This window comes from Gallus gallus, chromosome 1, assembly GCF_016699485.2.
Source record: "Gallus gallus isolate bGalGal1 chromosome 1, bGalGal1.mat.broiler.GRCg7b, whole genome shotgun sequence".
In the NCBI taxonomy this organism is placed as follows: domain Eukaryota; kingdom Metazoa; phylum Chordata; class Aves; order Galliformes; family Phasianidae; genus Gallus; species Gallus gallus.
Genome location: NC_052532.1, coordinates 21,349,921 through 21,374,299, shown reverse-complemented (window position 1 = coordinate 21,374,299; position 24,379 = coordinate 21,349,921). Strand labels below are relative to the sequence as shown.

The 24,379-nt window shown below is 35.0% G+C and overlaps 1 protein-coding gene across 5 annotated transcripts in view; it reads right to left on the bottom strand.

The window, feature by feature from the left end:
• GRM8 (glutamate metabotropic receptor 8) overlaps positions 1–24,379 on the bottom strand; it is a 324,211-nt gene that overhangs the window by 49,789 nt on the left and 250,043 nt on the right. For all 5 annotated transcript variants that reach the window (XM_425426.8, XM_046903818.1, XM_046903819.1 and 2 more), the window contains one exon: positions 5,705–5,841. In XM_425426.8, coding sequence (XP_425426.3) covers positions 5,705–5,841 — 137 coding nt within the window. The remainder of the gene's footprint in view (positions 1–5,704; positions 5,842–24,379) is intronic.

The window sequence follows — 24,379 nt, the reverse complement described above, 5'->3', positions numbered from 1 at the left end:
TGCTTTGCTGGCTGGTACATGGTCTGCATTTACTGCAGCACACTGCTGACTGATCTCTTGAGTCCAGCATTAGTCCTTAGTGACAAGGATTTCTATATTGAACTCAGATTTGGACAGTAAAGAAGAATAAATCCTGAGTCATACTTACTTACCAGTGCTAAGACCAGGACTAGCTTTGTAAAACATAAGTCTTAAGTATTCTTCTAAAAACCATGATAGTCTCTTCCTACTTGTCTTCCAGCCCTTAATGGAATAAAGGAAGATGGCAATATAATTTTGAGAAAAATAGAAGAACCCAAACATTTTTACTTGTCTCAGTGACTTATTTTTAACCCAGCATCAACAATTTTCAGGCAGATAACATGGATGGAGTGTAAGTTTGAACTTCATTGCCCCATGGGCAGAAGAATACCCTGCAGGCAATATTTTTTGTCGTATTTTGTTTACAATTAAAATCATACATAGCACTAAGTGCTCCTGTTGTGTATTTCATGGCAGTGTTTTTTGTTAGACACAGGGGTTACGTTCAGCAATTTGAAAAAAAATATATCGATTATATAATAGTTACCAAAGGAACTCTGTCTTCTTTAATGAAATACTGTGGCCTACAGCAAAGCTTGAAACTTGTTTGCTGCAGTTGGAGAAAATACCACAAGCTTCTTGAATCATTTTCTGTTATCATGTCAGAAGAAAGGGAACTAATGCATTTTGAATCTGTTGCTTCTAAAAAGAATTGACTAATGTCAGTGTTGATAGTTTCCTCCAGGATTAGATACATAATTTACAAGACTCCTAGCAAAGAAGAGAAATCAAACACTGATTTAAATCTTCCTGTGATATGGCTGCCTGAAGGGAACCTCATTCTCAATGCAGAGTTCCCAAATTTTACTAGTTCACCAAACACTGTGCTTAAGGCTGATGGTGATTATGGCTGTCTCTGATAGTTCATCACATCAGTGTAATTTTAATTTACAGATTTCTTAGTTATAAATCAAGACCATCACAGAAAAATCGCTGCCCCCGAGTCATATATCTCATCAGTGCATACACTCTATAAATCAGAGAGCTTATGCATCCTATTATTTCTAACAGGAAGTTAAAAAACAGATATTGTAAAATTTCATTTTCTGTTCATCTGAATTCCTGTGCTTTGGTGGAAAAAAAAAAGTGAATTCCATCTTAAGAATCTGACTACATTTTTACTTGAAAGTTACAGTGCTTTGATATTCTTTTTTTTTTTCCTTAAGAACTAAGTTGACATAATTGGATCTCTACTTAGGCTTCTTAACTGCTTTAGCTAAATGTCTGATTGTGAAAGCACCAATAATTGTGCCTGCTGCATCACTAAAAGATGATCAACTTAGAAAAATATACATTTGTATCTACATAATTTTTCAGATTAGGTGCTTTCAATAGAGATTTTGGTAGACCAAAACAATGTTTGAAAAGAAATCTACAGCATTTTTGAAGAGGAAAAAAGCCTCTCAAAAATGAACCAAAACCAACTGAATGGGTTGCTAAGTCATAAAGGTAACTGAGAAAATTATTATTGAAACTTCAGGATTGGAACTATTTCCATTTTCTGCCACTGAAATAAAAAGCCATCAGTTAACACATCTTTCTAGCCCTTATTACAATATGAGCAATACAGCACACAGTTTCTAAGAGGATATTCATTATTAGTCATGCAAGCAAGCTGATTTCAAATCATAAGTGCTAGGAAAAGCAAGCTTGTTTTTAACTTTCCTCCTACTGAGATTACATGGTTGAGAGCCCAAATTTGCTAAACCCACACATTTGTAGAGAACGTTTACATGTGACCTGGTATGCAAAATATTGTTGCAATATGAATAAAACATAAAACATAAGTTTCATTAAACAAGAACAACAAAACTGTCTTTTTTTTTTAATTCATTATAAAAAGAAGAATATTTTGGAGTGAAAAATATCGAAGTTGCCTGAAAATATGTTATCTTTTTCTACTGATAAAGGAAAGAAAATGAAGAAAACAAACAAGCATAAACCCTATCAGTTAACCTATAATCTAAAGCAAAGATTTTCTATCAAAGCGATTACAAAAACCCAAACTTCTTGGGTCTGATTATTTACAGTACATTAGGAATATTTAAATTCAAGCAACCTTAGAGAGGAAAATGACATTAAAAGGAATACAAATTTACATTGCTAGAATCTTGTAAAATGATAGTTATATAAAAGACAGCTAAGATTCTTTGATGCTGTAGTTTGAGGCTTCCAAATATCTGCCCACAAAATTGCCTTACATCTGTCAAAGATTAAGGTACTTTATTCAGACTCCAAAATTTAAACTTTCACATGGTTTTTAAGATTTTAACTCTAACTTTTATACTGCACATCACAAAATTATCACACATCTGTGTTTTGTAAGGATTACAAGTGCACTAGTAGTAGTAATCATGAAGTTTCTATATCTGGAACCTATAGCTGCTTCAGAGGAAGTCTGAAAGGTCAGTCTGCCTAAAGGAGAGCATTAATGTTACTGAGGGCTACAGGGAGAGACCAGTATCCCAGCTAGAAGCCTTTACATCAAAAGTGAGGTCTGCTAAGAAAGAACCCCTTAGGGAGCAAGACACAGTCTGTATCTAGCCAGGGTTGGCACTTTCTGCCCAAAGTGGAAGATAGCATTGCAGCAGGAAACGAACAAGTCCAAAGCTTGACCACGAGGACCTGAAGAGACAGTGAAAACTCTGAGGAGCTAGAGAATAAAAGAGAAATCCTGAGGGTTGCGTTCAGAACACAGACAGGGCTTGCTACCAGGTGATGACACAACAGTGACCTGCAGTCAAGACTCAGCAGTGAAAATATCACTAAGTTCCCTTTGAGAAAGGAAATAAAAATACATAGAAAGGGAAAAAGGAAACTTTTGACTCAACTAGTTAGGTACATCTTCTAATTATTGTTTAAGTAATTGTTCAAAAGGCTTACTGTACTGCAAACTCAGCATTTCCATGATTTAATTTTCTGTCACAGAAAATAAATAAATGAAAAAAAGCTATAAGCTATATGGTCCAAGAAAATCTTAAGCAGCTTATGGCACGTTACCGCACAATTTGAAGTAGAAACATCTGTAACAATAGGATTAGAAGCATCTATGGAGGATATCTAGCTACAACAGAGATTCATTAAAAATCAGTTATGCATGCCTTGATCAAGAGGAAGCTCTGGAGGAGAAAGAAGGATACAATGGGAAAGTATTATATTTAAGAAACATCCCCTGTGTAGAACAAAAAGGTAAAAAAGTTTTCTGCCATCATCATACTTGTCTTCAATAAATATAAAAGTTTTATCTGAAACCACTGAAAATATCCTCTGTGTTCCCTCAGATCTATTGGCAATCAAAGGCTCTATCTAATTTGCAAGTATGATTATTCGGAGTATTGACAATCACCCGCAAGGATTACTTGGTTTCAATACACTTATCTAGTGAGATGAGACAGTAGGACTGTCACAGCAGATCACCACATAGCATAAGAATCACTGACATGTGCTAAATAAGTTCAGTGAATACAAAAGCAGACAAAACAAATTGGATCCCCCCTATTATGACTTCCTTCTTCACTGTTTCTGTACCAGCACCTGTACACACCAACAGGGTGTGTTCAATCATCTATAATGATAACTAGAAATTCAGCATCTCAAACCCTGATAAACCATAAGTTATAAAGTCCAGTCTTCCCTTTTGAGGACCTCCAAGACGAGTAAGTTTAGAAATAGGCGAAAGATAGGGAGGGAAGGATCTCATTATTGAATCCAGCTGATTGGGCAGCCACGGGAGTAATCAGGGCCAGGTGAGCATGGGGTGAGAGAAGCTACGAGCTGAAACAGCAGCAGCAGGACATTGCACCAGCCCTTTGACATTTCTACCACTAACAGTCTAGGTAGCTCACCTGTGAATCTGGACACAGTATGATGTCCAGTGAGTGATCTCACAAAGGTTAAAAAAAGAGCCACGGGTACATTCTAATGCATCCATTCTCAGTGAGAGCTACAGAGAGGCATCCTTAAATCCTCTCCGGGTGCTTCTGTGATCAATGTGCTTTAGCATGGTGTGGTCTCAGCAGTCTGAATAGAAGCCAATCCACTGGTATGTGAGAGAACTCGCTGCAGTACACATACATCAGGCAGAAATAATGGGATGGAAAATCTACAGATTAATGAAAAATTGAGCAGCCTTGGTGGGGATAGAAAAGTGCAAACTGGAATGGAATTAAAATTGAAGCAAATTCTAAGATAATTACTAATATACAACTGCTATGTTAGTGCTAATATGTGCAAAATGTATGCATCAGTTTTTCAGCGTTTTTATAAATACTGTTACTATTCAGAAAACTATATCAATTATGAAGATCATGAATGTATGCTATAACAGGTGTAATATGGATCTAATTCTAATTCTTTCCAGAAATTACTGTTTAGTATTAATCTGCTACATATAATTTCTTTTGTAGGGCTGTTTTTTGTTTGTTTGCTTGTTTCTTCTATTTGGGCTGAAGAATTAAATAAATGAGACTTTACCAAGTAGTTACAGGTATAAAATAACAGATATGATAAAGTGGTTTAACAGCTGGGCCTGCAAATGGGGAGCTATTGCATGTATTACTATTGGTAGCACTCAGACAATTATTTGGAAAGTAGTCTCAACATGAGAATTGTTTGTACATCTTTACAACACTTTCTTTCTTACATTTTATCAGGAACATCTTATATGAGCTGTTAGAAACTTGCTCTTTGTGATTTGATTGAAATCATTGAATAACCTCCTCTTGGTGTATCCAGTCATCAGTTTATAGCATCCTTTAGCAAAACAACAACTGATATTTCAAATTTGAGGGGCAAATTTGAAGAGAAATTACAAGGTAAACCCTGTATAAAATGGGTTAGCTTAACTTCCCTGTTCTCAGGATTGCAACTTCCCTGGTCCCCAAAACTTCTCAAGTTACAGCTGTGGCTTAATGCTTAGCTGTCATTCAAATATTCTTTCATAAGCTATTCTCTCAACCTCATGGGAATGTTGATTTTTGAAACAAACATGGTTCAATGCACATGAGGAGCTTAGTTACCATAAAACTTGCAGAATATAGTAAAGCATAAATTAGAAACACTTCCCAAGGAAGGGTAACTTATTTCCTCTGATATTGTCTAATAGGGGCTAACTGGATCTAAAACTCCAAATTCTCCCTTTATATTTCAAGAAATATATTTATTTCAGTAGTTCAGCATCCCAGAGTTTCAATCAAATCAGAAGTGGTCAGATAGTTCAAACATCCCTTTTACAAAGTACATTTCCATCCCTTTGCATTCTGTCCATATTTGAAAGACCCAAGCAATAGATATGTGTGAAATATTTTGTCTGACATGTTTTTTTGAACTATGAATTACTATTTCCCTGCCTAAATTCATAATCAAACCAAGGAATATCAGATATATAATGATTCTAAAATATAATTTAAAGCAGCAGGAGACTATGTAACACAAATTAAAAAAAAAAAAAAACCAAACTCATTTTCATTTTTTATGTTACTTTTTGCGGTCTTCTCAAAAAGAGAATGGAATAACTTTTCTCTGCCAACTAATAGAAATCCTCAACATTTCTGAAGTGTAATAATGTAATACACAAATGGTTGTATTTCTCCAATGTCTGCATCATAGTTAAACTACCACTTACATTTAGATGAAGTTGGTTGGTCCAATGACCAATTATTTTGTATTCTGTACTCTTGTTGGTGATCTGATACTGAAAAATATCATAACGTCCAGGAGCATCTCCATTTTCATTGAAGATAACAGGTGTTCCAGCACTCCCTGAAAAAAAATTAGAAAGCAATTAGGATAAATACCTTTACAGTAATTTTCCAGAAAAATACATACTCCAGGAGAAAAGTACTAATTAGAGGCAGTTGATGACAGTGAGTAGGTTCTTCTCCTAATGCAATGCTACTATTGTAATAAATCCAAAAAAATCTCACAAAGAAAATGTGTGATATTATCATTATAACAAAATCTCCCTTATATGTAAATTAACTAAAACAACACTGAAAAAAAATCCAAACATCAGTAGTGGAAGAATTACTTTTGACATGCAGAAGGGTACAATTTCATTTTTGGATTTGACTATAATGCAGTAGACTCAAATAGCAATCTTGGAATGAACTCCATAAAGAATTTCTCTATTAAGTATGAAAACAAATGAATATGTTCAATGTAAGTGCCGATGCTTATAAAAGACCTTGAGGAACAAGTGTCTAAATCTGGTCTCAATTAACGTGATCCGCTTTTAGCACTGACCACCTGTGTAAAAGCATTTTATCAAAATAAACTGAGGTTAGCAGCTGTGTTTGTTCCTCTCTCTTCTATACACGACACTGTCAGACAGAAATATCCATTGCTGAAGCTGTCAAAAGTTATAAATCGGCACTCTGTTCTTACTTCGATCAACAAAATGTTCAAAGATTGAAAACTACATGTCTACCTTGGCAGCTAGGCCAGCCAAATTAGAACACGTTTTGATGAATTTCCACAAGGTGACATCACCTTCAAGGATCTGCACTTCTACGGAGGCTTTGTGAAAACTGCACAAAAAACGTTATATTCACCAGTCCCTCAGGTTCACGTAGAGGAAATAAATTTATAATTGAGGTCCACTGACAAAAAATTCAAGTATCTTAAAGTTGTTTTTCAGTAACTGGAAAATGAAATACATGTTTATTGAGTAAAAGAACAAATAAACAAAAACACTAAACAAGGGTATTTTTAGATTTCTCCATGTGAATAACAATAAAATGAAAGTATCTTGTTCACAGTAAAATCCTACAGTATAACCTTGTTAATGCAGTACTTAGAGGTACTAAGTCCACTGCATAAGTGTCTTCCAGAGAATGACAGAAAGCTTGAAAGTCTGCATAAACATTACACAGAAGTTAGGCAGTGGAAGTGGGGGTAGCAATCTACATACCCCAGAATTTCAGCATAAATACTTCCTGTATCTCTGTCATCCATAAACTGTTATGTTCTCCTGTTTTGTATAACAGTTTTTATACAGAACTGATAACCAGTGAAATAAACAGAGCTTTCTGAGTGACAACTGGCACATTAATCACTGTGCCAATTTCACAGTTCCAGTTCTGCCAGCAAAACTTTGGCAGCAAAAATTAGATATGAGTAACCATGAAAGAGGAGTATCAACAGATTATGTGTCATAAATACTTAAGACCCCATTAAAATACAAGAGACTCAATACAAAATGTTGGAAATCTCTTCATGTTTTGCCTTCAATTCCTTCGACAGAATGAACTGCGAGAAAAATGGCAGTCTACAGTCTTTTATAAGCAGTGAAATTATTCTTCACAGCACAAATAGATGGTTGATCCAATAAAATTCTTTCATAAAATAAACACATACTCAGCAGTTTTTCTGAGTAGCTATGAGGTAACCTTCAGACTGTTACTCTCAAGTAGCAATAGGATTCATCTTTCTACTCAGCAGCATTTAAGCAGCTCACGGAAAAAGCAAGTATCTTTTACCAATAGGTGCAAAGTGTCATTTGTTCGAAAGATCAATCGGAACTTCAGTCATTTTTATGCTCAGCAAAAAGTGAGCTTAAAATCTACTGCTTTTTTCTTTTTTTAGAAATATCATGTACAAAGACTACAGAACACAGTACAAGCAAGAACAATCTTCTTCTTTGATATAGTCATGTTTTCAATTAGAGCATTTCACACTGCCCTCCTCAGCTGACAGTGGCAAACATTCTGTTCAATTCAGCTGTTAACTGAGTCCAACACAATCTCTCTTACAGCAGAAGTTGCAATTGCTCTTCACACACCCTTTGAGCAGATAGGTCAGAAGGTGGAAACTGGGTAGAAACATCTCTCCCAATGTAAGCAAAGATTAAGTTTGTGACCAGCTGAGTAACCTAAACAATCCATAAATCTATGGGTCTTGATAAGATGCATCCCAAAGTCCTGAGAGAATTGATCAATGTAGGTGCCAAAATATTCTTGATGATATTTGAAAATTCATGGCTGCCAGATGAAGTCCCTGGTTGCTAGAAAAAAGGTGCCATCACATCCATTTTTAAGAAGGGTAGAAAGGATTATCCAGGGAACTACTGACCTGTCAGCCTCACCTCTGTGCTGGGAAAGACCACAGAGCAGATCATCCTGGAAGCTATGGTAAGGCACATAGAAGAAAGTAAGTTGATCCAAGACAACCAGCAAGGCTTCACCAAGCACAGGTCCTGCCTGACCAAACTTGTGGCGTTCTATTATGGTGTAGTGAACAATTCCCAGTGAACAAGGGGGAAGAGCCACTGATGTCATCTATCTGGACTTAAGAGAGGTCTTTGAGTCAGTCCCCCAGAACTTCCTCCTTTCTAAATTGGGAAGATATGGATTTGATGGGTGGACTGTTCAATAGACAAGGAAGATCGTACCCAGAGAGTAGTGATCAATGGCTCAATGTCCAGATGGAGATCAGAGACAGATGGTGTCCTTCAGGGATCAGTTCTGGGATCAGTGCTCTTTATGATCTTTATGAGTGACATGGACAGTGGGATCAAGTGAACCCTCAGCAAGTTTGCAGATGACAAGCTGCATGGTGCAGCTGACACACGCAAGGGATGGGATGCAATGCAGAGAGACCTAGATAGGTTGAAATAGTAGGCTCAGGAGAACCTCAGGATGTTTTAGCAAGATTTTAGCTGAAGCTTTGAAAGTGTAAGCAGAGAATGAAACAAGAGTTCCCGATGCTATACACAGATCATCAACAATTAAGTGTTCTTAAAAGAATGTTAATCTTGTCTGAAGAATATTGTGACCGGATAGATGATTTAGATGAATCATGTCTAAGAAGGTTAGTCAAAAAACAAAAAGGAAATATTTTACCTAAGAAAATATACTTTGTTTGGATAACCCATTAAATATATGCTTTACCAAATTAAAGTGAGTGTATCTTGGAAAAGCTGCCTAACATTGTATAGAAACAAGATAATGAACGCATATGGGGAAACACTGAAGCTGACTGTAACGAATCATGTCAGTGGAGACACATCCAGATTTAGGCACTTGAAGAAACCTCACTAAGTTATACATGCACCTCCTTTTATGACAACCTGACAAGAAGAATTGAGTACTCTTAATATCCTCTACTGTATGTGCTTGTATGCTGGCATGCGTGCTTGTACAGTATTATTGCCATTACAGGGAACTGCATTTTAGAATTAGTTCAAGACACTGAGTGATTACTGTTCCATTTAATGGATGTTGAGGACTGGCTGCTAAATTGAAACACAACACATTTCAGTCAGAAAGTAATATAGAAAGCAACGCCCTACCTGATCAGCCCAGGTTACATAAACACCAGCTTATATAAAAAGATTTTGGGAAGCCTCACTGAATAGTTCTTAGAAAGAATATTTACTTTAGAGACTAAATGGAGATATCCTCATTCAGGAACTACATTTATTGGGTACCCTCATCTGAAAAGTGTTACTTTTGCTTATGAAAAAAATGTTCCTGCAATGTTTGTCTAGGCTAACTCAGAGAATAAAGGGCAGCCTATGCTTTTTAAAATAATTTCACTAATTTCATAATCATTTTTTTAATAACTTGACAGCAATCAACTAGTAAGGTAGTCAAAGAGCAGTGAGGGAAATGTACTTTTTCACAGTTTATTCTGTATAGTTGTGTTGCCATGTATCATTTTAACCCATGATTGACTAAAACATAAGTACATGGCAAAATTTCAAGAATACAGGACAAGTTTGGCTAACTGTTGAAAAATATGGCTGAAACTTCATCTTTCATTACAGCCTCCTCTTTTAATTTATTTTTATAAGATTTGCTACTAACTTATTATATTTATTTCTGATGCTTATCTTTGCTGAGTGATTCCAAGCTACTTTTAGATTATTATTATAATTATTATAAATGTGGAAGAAAAATTTAAAATTTTATAACCAGGTACAGTGAAGCACTGTTCAACTGGTTTTCAGTCTTGTTTTGAAATTATATATTTTTTTTTATTTAAAAAGGTACAACAAAAGAGGAAAATGAACTTATTTAACATACTCGGACTATGAAGGAAAGTCGAGCAGTTGAGTCCCATGGTTAGCATAGGTTTAAAGTGTTAATTTCACTATAGAGAAACTACAAAGGCTGCTCCAAAAGTAATGGCTCACTGATTCAGTGACTTATATTTATTATGGTGGCCTAAGACATCAGAGGCAGATGGTGGTGGTATGGCAGTAGAGGCTGAATCTTCCCATTAATATCCTGTTATATGTTGTTGCCATGCAACAGATGGCAGCAGAGGGGTGGTCTGATAAATGGCATCTAACATGCAAGTATGTATGAAGCAAAGGTGTGTCACTGAATTCCACTATGCGGAAAAAAATGACACCCATTGACATTTATCAATGCTTCCTTAACATTTATTGAGACTAAACCATGGATACCTCACTGTTGTGAGGCAATGAGTAGTTCTGAACTGATTACAGTGTCCTAAAAGCAGAGCTGTTGCTATGTGCAGTGCTGTTTAAAAGACAGGCAAAGAAAAGACAGACAAAGAAACACTGGGTTGTATGTCTGAACAACTCTGAGTTTCTCAAGTTGCGAAGAAGGCATTTGTCTACTACTCAATATCATTTTAATACTCATGTAAGCATATATGATGAGGTCACCTAAAAGCTTCACTTTCCTTTATGCACTGAACATCAAGTTGCCCCCAGTTTTTGATGGACTGAATAACTAATAAATAGACACTGATTAAAAATCACTCCATAATCAAACAGATCACATATTTTTCTTTAAAATCTATGTTTGGATGCATTGTCTAATAGTACTGTTATCATTCCATTCAAGATAATCTATATCCACAGCATAAAAGAATAAGTTACAATTTATTAGGCTTGAAGACACACTTTCTTAATGTAGATATTTAGTGATAATGTGATACTGAGGGAAATTCTTCCTCATCCTTTCTGTTCTACAGCCAGCACCATTAAATAATGATGAGTGTTCAACTAGTACTTAAGCTAAGCATTACCAAAGTAATGTGTCTGTGATATCATCAGTAGCTTAAGAGTCTTTTGAAACATAGCTTAAACTATCAAAAAATGTTCAGCAGAAAAAAAAAAAAAAAAAAAAAAGCATGAGCTTATTAATTTAGAATCAAGGATTAAGGATTAACTGGATCCTTTTGTGTTTTTATTGCCTTATACTGATGTTAAGGAAGACTGTTTTTGATAAACAACTGCTTATGACAAGCCCTCTGTACACTGAACTTGAAAATTCACCTTCTTCTGAAGAAAACCTTAAACATACACCTTGATATTCTTAAGATGCTGGTCAGCAACTCCCTGCTGTGCCTGCTTTATCAAGTTTCCTTTCATGTGTACCTAAAAACTTCTCTCTTCTAATGCAAGTTGTGATCTTATTTCCTTGCAAGATTATCAAACAATCTTGCCCAGGTGACCTCTAGTGAAGTTGCTCTCTGTATATCTCAGTTAGTGGAATGACAATAAAACAAGTTCATATGCAGTAGTAGCTGATTACATATTAAAATGATTAATTTGCAGTGGAACCTAAAATAAGAATAATATTGAGCTCTTAAAGACTTTTTATTTATTTATTTTTATTTTTTTCTTTTTAAGAAAGAAGAAAAAAAAAACCTGTTAAATTAAATAAACAACTTTGGATTTCCCTTACACACACACACACACACACAAAAATCATTAAAAAGTTAGGTATTATGAGGCACTGCTACTTCAGTGACAGAAGTGTAGAACAGTGATAAGCCCCAGAAATGCTACCTACAGAATATTCCAGTACCAATGGAGCTGATTCCATTACAAAGCTTGCTATGGTATTTTACCAGATTTCAGTAGTTTAATATTCATTTCATTTTCCAAAATGAAATGAAAATTGCTTAAGCTAAATCTTCATCCTTTGAACTGCTTCATATAGGCTGCTTTATCTTTTATGAAACCCACTGCTGTCAGCAGGGATTCAAGGCTATGGTTAGGTGAATAGAAGTACAAGAAGTTTATTATACCCTCTAACACAGTTAACTGTTGTGTGTCAAAAACTTCAGAATGCACCATCTGTTAGAATTTGGCATTACTGGAAGACTCTTCAAATTTATAGGATCAACTCTTATTCCATTAATTTATATAATTAGTTTCAAGCACTAACTGTTGGAGGAACTTTTTTTAATTAGCATTTCATTTTAATTAGATGCTAAAAAGAAAAAGTGCTGCAGAGATGTACATAACTTAAATTGTTCTCACTAAAGTAGAAAGAGGTAACCATTTGAATTCTCAATACTTAGAATTCCCAAAGACCAAGAATTTATCTGTAAAATTACATAGGAATTTGTCACTGATAAGTATCTCATTGAGACAAATGAAATAGAAGGTTAAAATGGAATGAATGAAATGAGCAAACATGGACTGTTAAAATATTTAATACTTGAAAATAAAAAGCACAGAGAATTATAAGCAATTAAGTAGAACTAATAAGAGCTAATTTGTGAAAGTGAGACTGGTAGATACACTATATCAGGCTATGTAAGGTTGGTGATAAATGAAACCATTATATGCTCAATCTCCACACAGCAGACATTTTCAAATTAAGAACAATGTTGTGACTGAAGAAAAAGAAAATGATTCTTTTACACATATTCAAAATCTGAAAAGATGCTTCTTTATGCTTGCTCTAAAATATCACAGTTCATGATTAAGACGATAAAATAGGATTGCATCCAGTTGCCATAAACTTACTGCTGTTTTAAATATCCTTAGATACTGGAAACATCGACATAGATATGCAGAATATGCTTGTGACAGAGATCCTGTGCCTTGCTGAGGCAGCAGCTGGAGGCCAGATGGATACCCTAGGGTTATCTGAAACAGCATTCAATGCCCATGTTAAGCAATTTATCTTACTTACCACAGGGCAGATTCTGGCTGTTCACGTATGAAAGCACAAAACAGAAACCAAAGGGAAACACAGTATGCAGAAAATGCATAATATACAGACTTAGGGCATGTATGATATAAATTATGGTAGTACTCACTGGAAGGCTTAGAAAAAGCAAACAATCTAGTATTAAAATAATATGATATAAATAAATTTCATGTCAGGTACTACAGCTTTGTACTATTGATGCTGATGGATAAGACTTGTAAGGATGACTCTGCAGAGATGGGAATAATTTGATGCCTTGGTCCTCAGTTAATGATTAGAAAGGCATACTTCTGCAAGAGGAAGAGTTCACTCCACCCACGCATAAGAATGTTGGTCAGGGTGAGTATCATGAGCACACGGTATTTAAAATATTAAAGAAAAAGCAGTACTTTTTTCTTCACAGAATTCAACTCAGTATTAGAACTTCTTACCACAAAGAGGCTCAAGATATGATGTGCCATAAAGTTTACCCAAAAATGACTAAAATTTGAGGAAGAGAATGGAATGATTGCATCCAACAGCGTACGTATATTAAAGAGATTTGCCTATCATTCCTTTCTATGTCTATTGGCAGTTATTAAATGCAGTGATCTATATTCAACTTCAGTTCATGCAGCCCTTCAGGCAATAACTGCAACAAGAATATATTTGTGAAAAATTCTTCACATTTTCTTTGATATTTCCCCAACTATCTGCTACTAGCCACTCTCAGAAAGCATGTTACACTGATGAAATATTGTTTATATCTCCTATAAATACTCAAACCAGAATATAAAATAACACAACTCTCATGTCTCTTCTTACAACACCCTGAGTCTAATAACAGACCATATGTATATACAAAACACAACAGTACCATAGATCTAAATTTACATAAATTTCTCTGAAAGAAATTCTTCCTATTCAGTTGCACGGAAACTACAACAGAAACAAAGAGCACAATAACACTATCTCGTAGAGGAAATTCTACAAAACACTACTTTTCAACACAGTCACCACCATTATCCAATGATGAACAAGAGCCTGAATGCCGTTCTTGTAAAAATCTGCATACCTTCTCTTTCATGCCACTGACATCATTGCTGAAACATGCCATCCCACTACCGCACTGTGTCACATCCACCATTCGTTGTTTGTTTGTATGGTATTACAGACTGGATGCTATCAAATGCTTTTGGGTAGGAAAATTCATTTTAATGTCATTAAGCACATGCTTATATTTAAAATAAAAATTTATTTTAAAATGTAATTTGAAATAACAGTAATAGCAAGTAGATTTGTTATATTCCTCCTGAAGAAGTCTGAGGTTGGTTTTCCACAAGAAAAAAGGAAAAAAAGACCGATCCCCATCTTACATGTACACTGGGATGTGAGTGGGAGTGAAAGTGATAGGAATCTTCACTACAAACATAACTGCAATTCTTTTGTTATGATATTGTGAAGATGAATACATTTCAAGTGAATGTGCATTTCCCTGCGTAAGCACCATCACTCCCAGTAGCCAGCAACATAGTCATACAATAGATGTTTACTTTAAAAGGATCTTCACATCATTTATTTTCATTTTCATTATTTTAGAGGAAAAAAAAAAAAAAAACTATTTCACACATCTGTAGCTATACAATATTAGAGAAAGAGATCAGAAAAGAGTGAGTATATCAGGAGTGTTCATGAACTTTCTCATTAGCAGTTTTTGTTGCCTAAAACTGTAATTAATACGTTGCTAAGAAGCATGAAACAACTCCCTCCTGACCATAAATCTGCCCAGCAGTTTCACTCAGGGTGACATATGTGAGAACTCCACATTATGAAGAGCTCAGGAGCACCCTGCCTGCACCCTGTCTCTATCTTCGTAAGTTACTGAGGATCCTCTTATTCTACCTTTTCCTGTTTTCTACTTTGTGTTTTTTCATCTCTATCTAGATTTTTGGCATTATTCAGGGAAGGGAGGCACAGCATTTGAGTGCTTCATCATCTTTGTTTATTTTTTCTAAACTAGTCCCAACTAATTTCAGAACCTCTGTCACCACATATATAGTGCTTCCATAACGGGGGTCACCTGCCATGTTCACACGGTCCAATCTAGCACACTCTATTATATGAGAAAAAAACATTGCCTTCTGGATTACTGTTAATAAATCATTCTACAGTAGCGGCCCTGTTGCAAAAATTACAAGTATAAATTTTCATTTCTCTTTTCATTATCTCTTTTCATTATCCTACTCTTTCAAAGAGTTCTGGCTATGATTTTGTGTGAAAATCTGGCTTCATAAAGCTCCTCCTTCTTCATTTGGTTAATATGCTCATTTTCTCAGGACTGAGCACCTCTGCTCACTTGTGCTACATAGGTTGTTCTGAAAATAATGCCTCCTATTTATTTCCACGGAAACTACAACAGATACAAAGAGCAGAATAACACCTTACAATAGAGAAAATTCTCAGCTACAGAACGCTATTTTTTTCAATGCATTTAGCTGTGCATTTTCACCAGCAACGAACAAGAGCCTGCATGACATACTCCCAAATATCTACACCAGCAGAGGCGATCCACTATTTTACATCTGCTATCATGGTGTCATTGCTAAGAAAACATTGTCCATGCAGTCCATCTGCCAAAACAGATGGAAGTCAGAAGGTACTAAATCCTGACAATATGGTGAGTGTGGTAGGGCAGTCCAGCCAAGACTGCCAGTGAGCTCCATGGTCTTCAAAATGTTATGGGGCCTGGCACTGTGTCTTACAAGCCAGCTGCTGTTTCACAGAATTTTGGAGACTAGTGTACAAACCCTTGAGGCTGATGGGAGGCAAAGAAAAATTGCTTTGCCATACCTAGGCAGCATCCTGCTCAGGAAAGGTAACTCCCTCTTCAGACCAATTGTTAAAATAGTACCAAAATGGGAAAGAGAGTGCCAGCTACAGTCATCATCTCAAGTACAGGAATATCTTTCCCAGTAACAGCATAGGTTTTTGTCATGGTTTTGTAATTTTGCTATTGGTATTCCACATCATAACATCATGGACAAAAGAGAAGAAGAACTACATATCCCAGAGGACCTCATGGTCAGAGAAGGAAGATACATCACAGAAGATGCGTCATCTGGTTGCGCACAGTCTTTTGCTTTTGCTTGCTGCCAGGGAGAGGAGTGGGTGTGCTTCCAAGCCATGCGCCTTCATCAAGTAGGGCTTTCAGTTTCGGAAACTCTCTCTCTCTCTCTCTCTCTCTTTCTCTCTCTCTCTTATTTCATTTGATTTATTATTCTTACTTTCAATTAGATTGTATTATATTGTGTCATCTTGTATTCCGATATCATAGTTAGTAAAATAAGTTCTTCTTAGATCATTGCTGCTGCTCCGTTTTTTTTTTTTTTTTTCGGGAAGCCAGAGGGCCAACGAGCCTACTGCCCCCCTGTCACGGGCACAGATTTATCTAGATAACTCTGTGACAGTTTTATTTGTGATTCTGGTCTTCTGTCTCCATGCTCTTCTCTGGAAGACTCCACCTGACGCAGACAACAGTCACTCCCTTAGGTAACTTAAATGATAATCTCAGTTATCACATACCTAACCTTGATTTATCACATTAATACTGACTGTTTCATGTCTAAGACTTCATTCTTTTTTTCTAAAATCATGTATTGCAGGAATGAAAATTAACAAAAATCAAGCAAAAAAGAAAAACATTGTCACATAATCACAGTTGAAATAATGGATTAAAAAGGAAATGTAGCAGCTATATAATTTTCAATAAGGTGTAGTTGATAAATAACTTTAAAATAATGAAATGAAATTGAAATGAAATGAAATGAAATAAAAAATCTAGAAATCATGAAGCTATTAACTATGGTTAAGTTCTGAAAGCATATAGTTAAATTCAGATTTCTCAAACAAGACATATCTGCATCCTTAACTCTGTCCCACTAGGATTGTTCTTAATTTGCAGCCATTAATCTGTTAAAACTTTTAACAGACATCTGCAATATAAATGTCATTTTATTCTGTGTTTAACCCAAGTCCAATTAATATTTTCCTTCACATTCCACTTAGTATGAACAATGTACCACCAGTGATCCATGAAACTACTTCATCTTGTTGAACAAAATCATATTTGACATATTAAGTTATTTCTTGTTGTTTCCCAAATGCAGTAAGTTTTGTGATAATTAAGCAGGCTATAAAAATATTAGTTACTTTTCTAGTATTGATTGTGAACTGTTATCAGAGACCACAGAAGGCCTTCTCTCTGATGCTTCAGGGCTTAAGCTCTGGTATTTAGAGTGGACACAGTTCTGAAGAGGAATTGTCAAACATCTACAAACCATTATGTAGCGAGATTTCTTTTTTATGCTCTGCATCAAAGACAAACTAACCCACATGATGAGCGCACATATACACACACAGAGCAGGTCACACTTCAATTATCACAAAGAAAATTGAAGAGAGGCATCAAGTAGTGATGCTGTTGTCTGAATCACAGCTTTATATTTTCTGAAGTATCCAAGGTGATGTTATTTCAGTCTCATGACCTTGTCACAGCTTACTGTTTGATGTAAATAGAATTCAAAACTGTCTAATTTCATTCATACCAAATCCTACGTTATTCATTAAGGTATTGTGTCAAAAAGGGACAGACTCTAAAGAGTAGTTACAGAGTAGTCTGAGATATTATAGCAATGAACAAAATGCTTGTTATTTCTGAGTCCTTCAAAGTCTGCACAGCAGCAATAATTAATGCACTCAATGCAAAGGATAACAGATCCTTTCTTTCTTTCTTTCTTTCTTTCTTTCTTCCTTCCTTTCTTCCTTTCTTCCTTCCTTCCTTCCTTTCTTTCTTTCTTTCTTTCTTTCTTTCTTTCTTTCTTTCTTTCTTTCTTTCTTTCTTTTCTTTCTTTCTTTCTTTTTCTCTTTCCTTCCTTCCTTCCTTCCTTCCTTCCTTCCTTCCTTCCTTCCTTCCTTCCTTCCTTCCTTCCTTCCTTCCTTCCTTCCTTCCTTCCTTCCTTCCTTCCTTCCTTCCTTCCTTCCTTCCTTCCTTCCTTTCTTCCTCCCTTCCTTCCTCCCTTCCTTCCTTCCTTCCTTCCTTCCTTCCTTCCTTCTTTCTTTTGTTTCTTCATAATTATAGTGACCATGAGTAAGTAACTGGTACGTAGAGAAAATTTACTCTGTTGCCATGGTTTTTTCAGGTAATTATAGAGTTGTTAATTTGCAAAGACACTATACAACAAAAATGCAATATCTATAAAACATTTAAGAAGTCATTTTAATTTACAGTGTTTTCTGTGCACTTTATATGTCACAGCCTTTCTCAGTAAGTGACTTAAATTTGAAGTCATTTAATGCATCTTTAACGTGTATATGAACTCTCACACTTCCCATGTTTTAGACTCTAGAGATCACACTGGATGTTTTAGGATGCCAAGAGCATTTTTAAACACTTTTGAGAAGCTTTTATAGCACAGTCCACACTACTGTCTAACTGTATGTATTTTGGGGTGCTATGAAAAAGTGTATCCATTTTTTTTGTACTGGCTCTTTTGCCAAGGATAAGAGATTATTCACCCATTTATATAAAGCATATTACAAACTATTTAGATATCTAGAGAAGCAACTTCTATTGAATACAAATAAGAAGGTGGTTTGGGCTGTGTTTTTTTTTTCTTTTGTTTGTTTTTTTGCTGGTCTTTTTTTTTTGACAGCATAACAAAGATATATGGGAGTAATAATATAACCTTGAAATGGCGAATCTCTCAATATAGGGAGACTGACAATGAGTGTACTTCGTTAAAACATTTTTACAGATACATTTCTGCACTGATATTAGTGAATAACACAGGACATGTTGCTAATGCAATAAAGCTTGAGACCATAAATTCAGAAAACTGATCTACCTCAGTCTGGCCTACTATTATGAGAAATTCACTTTCCAAAAAATTACAGGTAGAAATACTAACCATCAATATTTTTAGAATTAATGACATTTTATGTTTAACAGTACAAAACTTTTTTTTTTTTCATATCCCTGATACTATGTTCATGTAAATGTGGAAAAATCACATTAGCTTTCTTTTTTAAAAAGTTCTGAATCCTCAGAGTTACAAAGAAAAATTTACATATGCAAACCAACCAACCAAAAACAAACAAAAACAAACAAACAAACAAAAGCAAGCAAAAGTAAATAAATAAATAAATGAACGAAAGAAGAGTGCATAAGAACTGCTCCAAGAGTATTTTTAAGTTAAGAATTTAAATGCTTCTTTGGAAAACAGACTCAAGAAATTTGAGCTCATAGTACTGGAATGCCAGTCACAGTAAACAGTGTAATGAAAAATGTTAACATTTGACATTCTTGAAATCTTGACATAATCTTCTCTATATAACTAAAATGCGTAATGCCTAAAAGACGTATTTGTCATTCAATTCTGGCTTTTTTCTGCACTATCATAATGAAGACATAAATCCTCTTTAACTAATAATTTAAATTCGTTTTGCATTTGCTGATTTGTATTGTGGAAACAATATAAAAGAAAGAAAGAAAAAAAGCAAAAACAATAGGATTTGATAAATGTATTTGGCTGAAAATCTCCAAAATAAATATTTACAGTTTATGCTGTAAAATGAAAATTATATAAAAACATAATTCCATATATTTTCTTTTGCAATAATTATCAGGGTTTTTAACATTTAACATGTTAGTTTTTGATTAAATCCTAACAAAGAGATTATTGCCACCATTGGGCTACAGAAATGGATACTATTCTCTCATCTCATATTCTACCACAGTAATGACATTATCTCATCCACATAAAGGATATTTTTAAGCTGCTTTAGATATTGGTAGGTTCAGGGCTGAGCACAGTAATTCTAGGTTGAAAAGCAGTCCTAAATGAATAAACAAAATCACAAAACAGAAAAACAAACAAAAAAGACTATATTGGTGCTGGTGTTTTTTAATGTGTGGAAATGGGTTTTTATGACAGACTTGGAGAAATTGTTGATTGGCTTATTACGCCCGTATATTAGGCCTACTGAAGTTTCCTGTTTACTGTACTGGATCTGACTGGGATGGAATTAACTCTCCTCACAACAGCCCGTACAACGCTGTGCTCTGTGCTTGTAGCTAGGGCAGCACTGAACCAGTGGTTTTGTTCACTGCTGAACAGCCCTGGCACCAAGGCCCTCTCAGAGCCCCCAGCTAGTGAAGGCCAGCAGGCTGGGGGTAGGCAAGAGGTGAGGAGAGGACACAGCTGACCTAAACTGGCCAAAGGGTATTCCACACCATATGTCACTCTCAGCCATAAAAGCTATGGAAGGAAAGGGGAACTCTCATTAAGGATGTGTTTGTCTTCAAAAGCAACTACTATGTGTACAGAGACCCTGCTCAATAACGACATAGCTGAACATTGCTTGCTGATTGGAAATAGATTTTTTTTCTCCTTTTGCTTCTGTGAGGGTTTTGCTTTTTTTAATTTTATTCAACAGCTCTTTATCTCCACCCACAAGCTTTTCTTTTTTCATCATTTTTTCTCCCCCAGTCTTCCTAAGGAAGGGGAGTGAGAGAAAGGGTGTGTTGGTGCATAGCTACTGAAGCCACAAGGAGGACTCTGAAATAGCTGTGCCCTCTACTTGTTCTGTAAAATACATACAGCACAGCTCTATGGAAAATATTTAATCATACAGCAAGACCTCTGACTATGGTTTTTAGTAGGATCATGGTTATTCAGAAACTGAATGAACAGAAAGTGTTGCCTGGTGCCAATATGGGAAGGTATTTCAGGCACACTGCACAAATTAAATAATTAGTATTTCTGTTCCTGTAATTGAAAACTAACAGACATTGCTACTTAACTACAAACATATTCCAGACCATATTCAAGAAAATTCTAATGCTCATGCTCCATTCTCACCTGCACTCTCATATCTGAAATCTTAGTTCTATAGGATTTGTAGGTTCTCCTGCAATCAATGTGAATTCTCCAGGTGCACAGGTGCCAGACTGAACATTTTCACTTCTGTTGCTGTAGTCATGGGCTATGCATTCCCAAGCTAAGGTTCATCTAGAGTTGTCTCACCTGATGACTGCAATGATTGTTGACTTTTCACTCTGCTTCTCGCTGTGAAATTATTTCAAGATTATAAAATCCAACTCTGGCCACTCTATTGTTTTTATGCTCTCTTTTGATTTCTTGTTGCATTTTTTTATTCAGGGTGGCTCTCCATCTGAACTAAATCAAATCACAGTGTAGAGCTCATCTTCCTAAGAAGTTCTTAAAGACATAACTGAAGTGTAATCACAAAAACATTCTCCTGAAATTCATGCAACTAAACTGATTTCCACTGGATGATAATCAGATGGACTCATTTAAGTGTATGAGGAACTGTGCTTCATTGAGCAAAGTAATGCTCATAACTTCTGATAGATCACTTATGACCCTTCTGTGCAGAAAACAGTTTATTCTCAGTATCATAGTTTCAACTTGTGTCCAGATGGTAAGACATTAAAATAAGGGACAAAACAACACCTCTTCTTGTGTTTCAGAAACAGACACTTAAAATTGCTTGGTCACTGAGAACATTTTCTTTTCAGATACAACGGAACGTATTAAAAAGGCTTCAGATTTTTTATACAAGCTCCCTTCAGCTAAAATAAACTCCATAATAGAACACCTTTGCAATAGCCTTTCCAGAATTGAGAAGGTAAAGTAATAAACAATGTTCATAAGAGCAGAATAATGACTTGAAACACCACAAAGAGAGCATCGAAGTCTAAAATGATCATTTCCCAATACAGTGACCTAAATCTAATCAGTGATGCACAGTAAAATATGAAAACATAGTCTTTACCACCTGGAGCAATGCATCTCACCTGTGATTTGTTGCAGGAATTAGACTACAAGTCCAGTCCAATTAATCACATTCTGCTTAACTAAATATTCCTCCAAGGTTCATATGGAAATCTTTCTTCTAGTTGAGAAACTTCTCTGACAGCTATGGAATTTTTTCGTTTACTTCTGGCAAACAGATTTAACCCTCTGCCTTTAAATTGTCATGGAATATAAATGTTAATGTTAATATAATATAAAATGTTATATAATATAAAATGTTAATAAATGTTACAAAATTAAATACTCTTTTCCAGAATTGCTTGATTTCATGGTGAAAAATAAAATAAAGTAAAAATATCTATAGCAATATAGTTAAGCTGTAAAGCACTCTGAATCTCATGGTAACACATAAATAATGGAACTGGGTTTAAGCATGAAATATATTATTGCCAAATTCCTCTTTCTAATACTTCTTATATATTTTAAAAACTCCCGCAACAAGTATTTTTAAAGATAATGAAATGCCTATCAAATAATTCTTCCTGATGGAACTTACTTAAAAATAGAGTTAAAGAAAAATGCTCCTTTTCTTATAAAAGTTGTCAACCAAGGGTGCTTTTGAATGATATTTTTGTTGTTGGTTTTGAAAAAAATAGTTGTTTCTTTCAGTGAAAATGTAAAAGGCTTCTGAAAAAAAAATAAAACAACATAATATATTAAGGTTGATGAATAAATACTGTATACATTTGAAGACAAGGAGATGAATTTGAGTGCCCTTATAATGAAAGAAATATTTGTCTTAAACTAAATAAGCCTGGAAATATATAATAAAAAAATTAAAAGAATGCTAGACAATCTGGCCTTTCACAGTAAGAGATTTCATTGTAAGTGTTTCTTAACAATATAGCAGAAATTTTGACAACATCAGAAATCAAGGAAGTAAACCACACGCTCTCATACTGTCTAGATTTGTACACCAATCCACAGGTAAAAGGTTGAGCTAAACTTAGGCTGAGCAGAAGAATCTTTATAAGCTTTCTTGAATTAGATACAGCATCTAAACTTTCATATACTTACTTATTAATTTTAGCACCATCAGGCACTTTGGATGACATTTTATCAGCATGTTATTATACACTTCTGGTGGTCAAAGGCATGAAACTCCATTTATCTGGTCTTCTAATTTTCCCTAAGGATGTATTAATGAACCATTAAAGCTGCTTGTTATGACCTATTACATTAACCCACTTCATATTAACAAGGATGTCACATGTAACACATTTCTGCAAGAAGTAAAAAGAATTGAAGCAAATTTTATTGCCCTGGTATTCTGCAAGGTATCAGAAATGGTTCAGACAAATTCCGTTTCAACTTAAGAAAACCATATACTGATAATTTTATTCTTAACTGAAAAATCCTAATCTCTGAGATTTTAATGTCTGGTTTCTATGCAGTGACTTATCAAACGTAGAAAATACATAGTCAACAACATACACAAATAGAAGACATCTCTCTCAATTTCAGATAATGTTTTCCAAATACAAACAAAAACAGTCGTCTTGGATATCATTTTTTCATGTCAGCATATTTAATACTAAGCCATAGAAATAGGCACATAAGAATATGGGTAAAACTCACACAAAGGCCAATCAAATAAATCCAAGTTACCCATGATGTGCTGAAAGAAAGTAGAATTCAAAATGATGTCTTACTAAATTTTACCACATATTTCCTCTTTGCAAAGGGTTTCTGCAGGCACAGTGGTAACAAAACACATGTCCCATTGGCTATGAACACATTTTCAAAGACATCCTGTGGACTTTAACTGTGGATATAATAAGGGTCACGCTAGCATGCCTTAGTTTGTGCTCTTCAGGGCTTACCAAATAAGTTAATGATTTTTTTCTTGTAATGCCAGTAGGTGGGGACAGAAAGAACATGTTGACTGGAGCTTTAAAGCACAAATTGCTTTATACCAAGACTAGGATGTATTTCATTTTCAATGCAGACAAAGGCAAAGTGAATCCATACAGTAATATATGGAAATGACTGAGACATGTGAAGTCTATACCATGCAGAATAACATCCCTGTTCACTGATGCGCACATATTTTGACAGATAAAAAATCGCTCTAGACCAGAGTTGAACTGAATGCTCTGGAAAAAATAATAATAATAAAAAAACCAGTCTAAATAACATCTAAAAAAACGATCAAAATTTTGCTATGGTACAACATATAAAGTAGATTTTGAAATAGTTCTAATTTCCCAGTCATTACTGTAATAGATAAGTGAAACTGATAAAGTCATTATCTTCCATCAGAAATTTGTCTGAATACAAAAAAAAATCAGACGAATCAGTTTCAAATAAGGAACTTTTGCTCAATTGGTAGTGCAGGCTCTATCATGAAAAAGAAAAATATAATTGTTACACATCAACATGAAGCTGTATCTATTATGAACAATGAAGTTGATGATTTCAATAGGAAAAAGCTAAAGCAGTTAACTTAAGAATTCTTTCAATAGACTAAAGAGGAAATGTCAGCTAATATGAAGATTT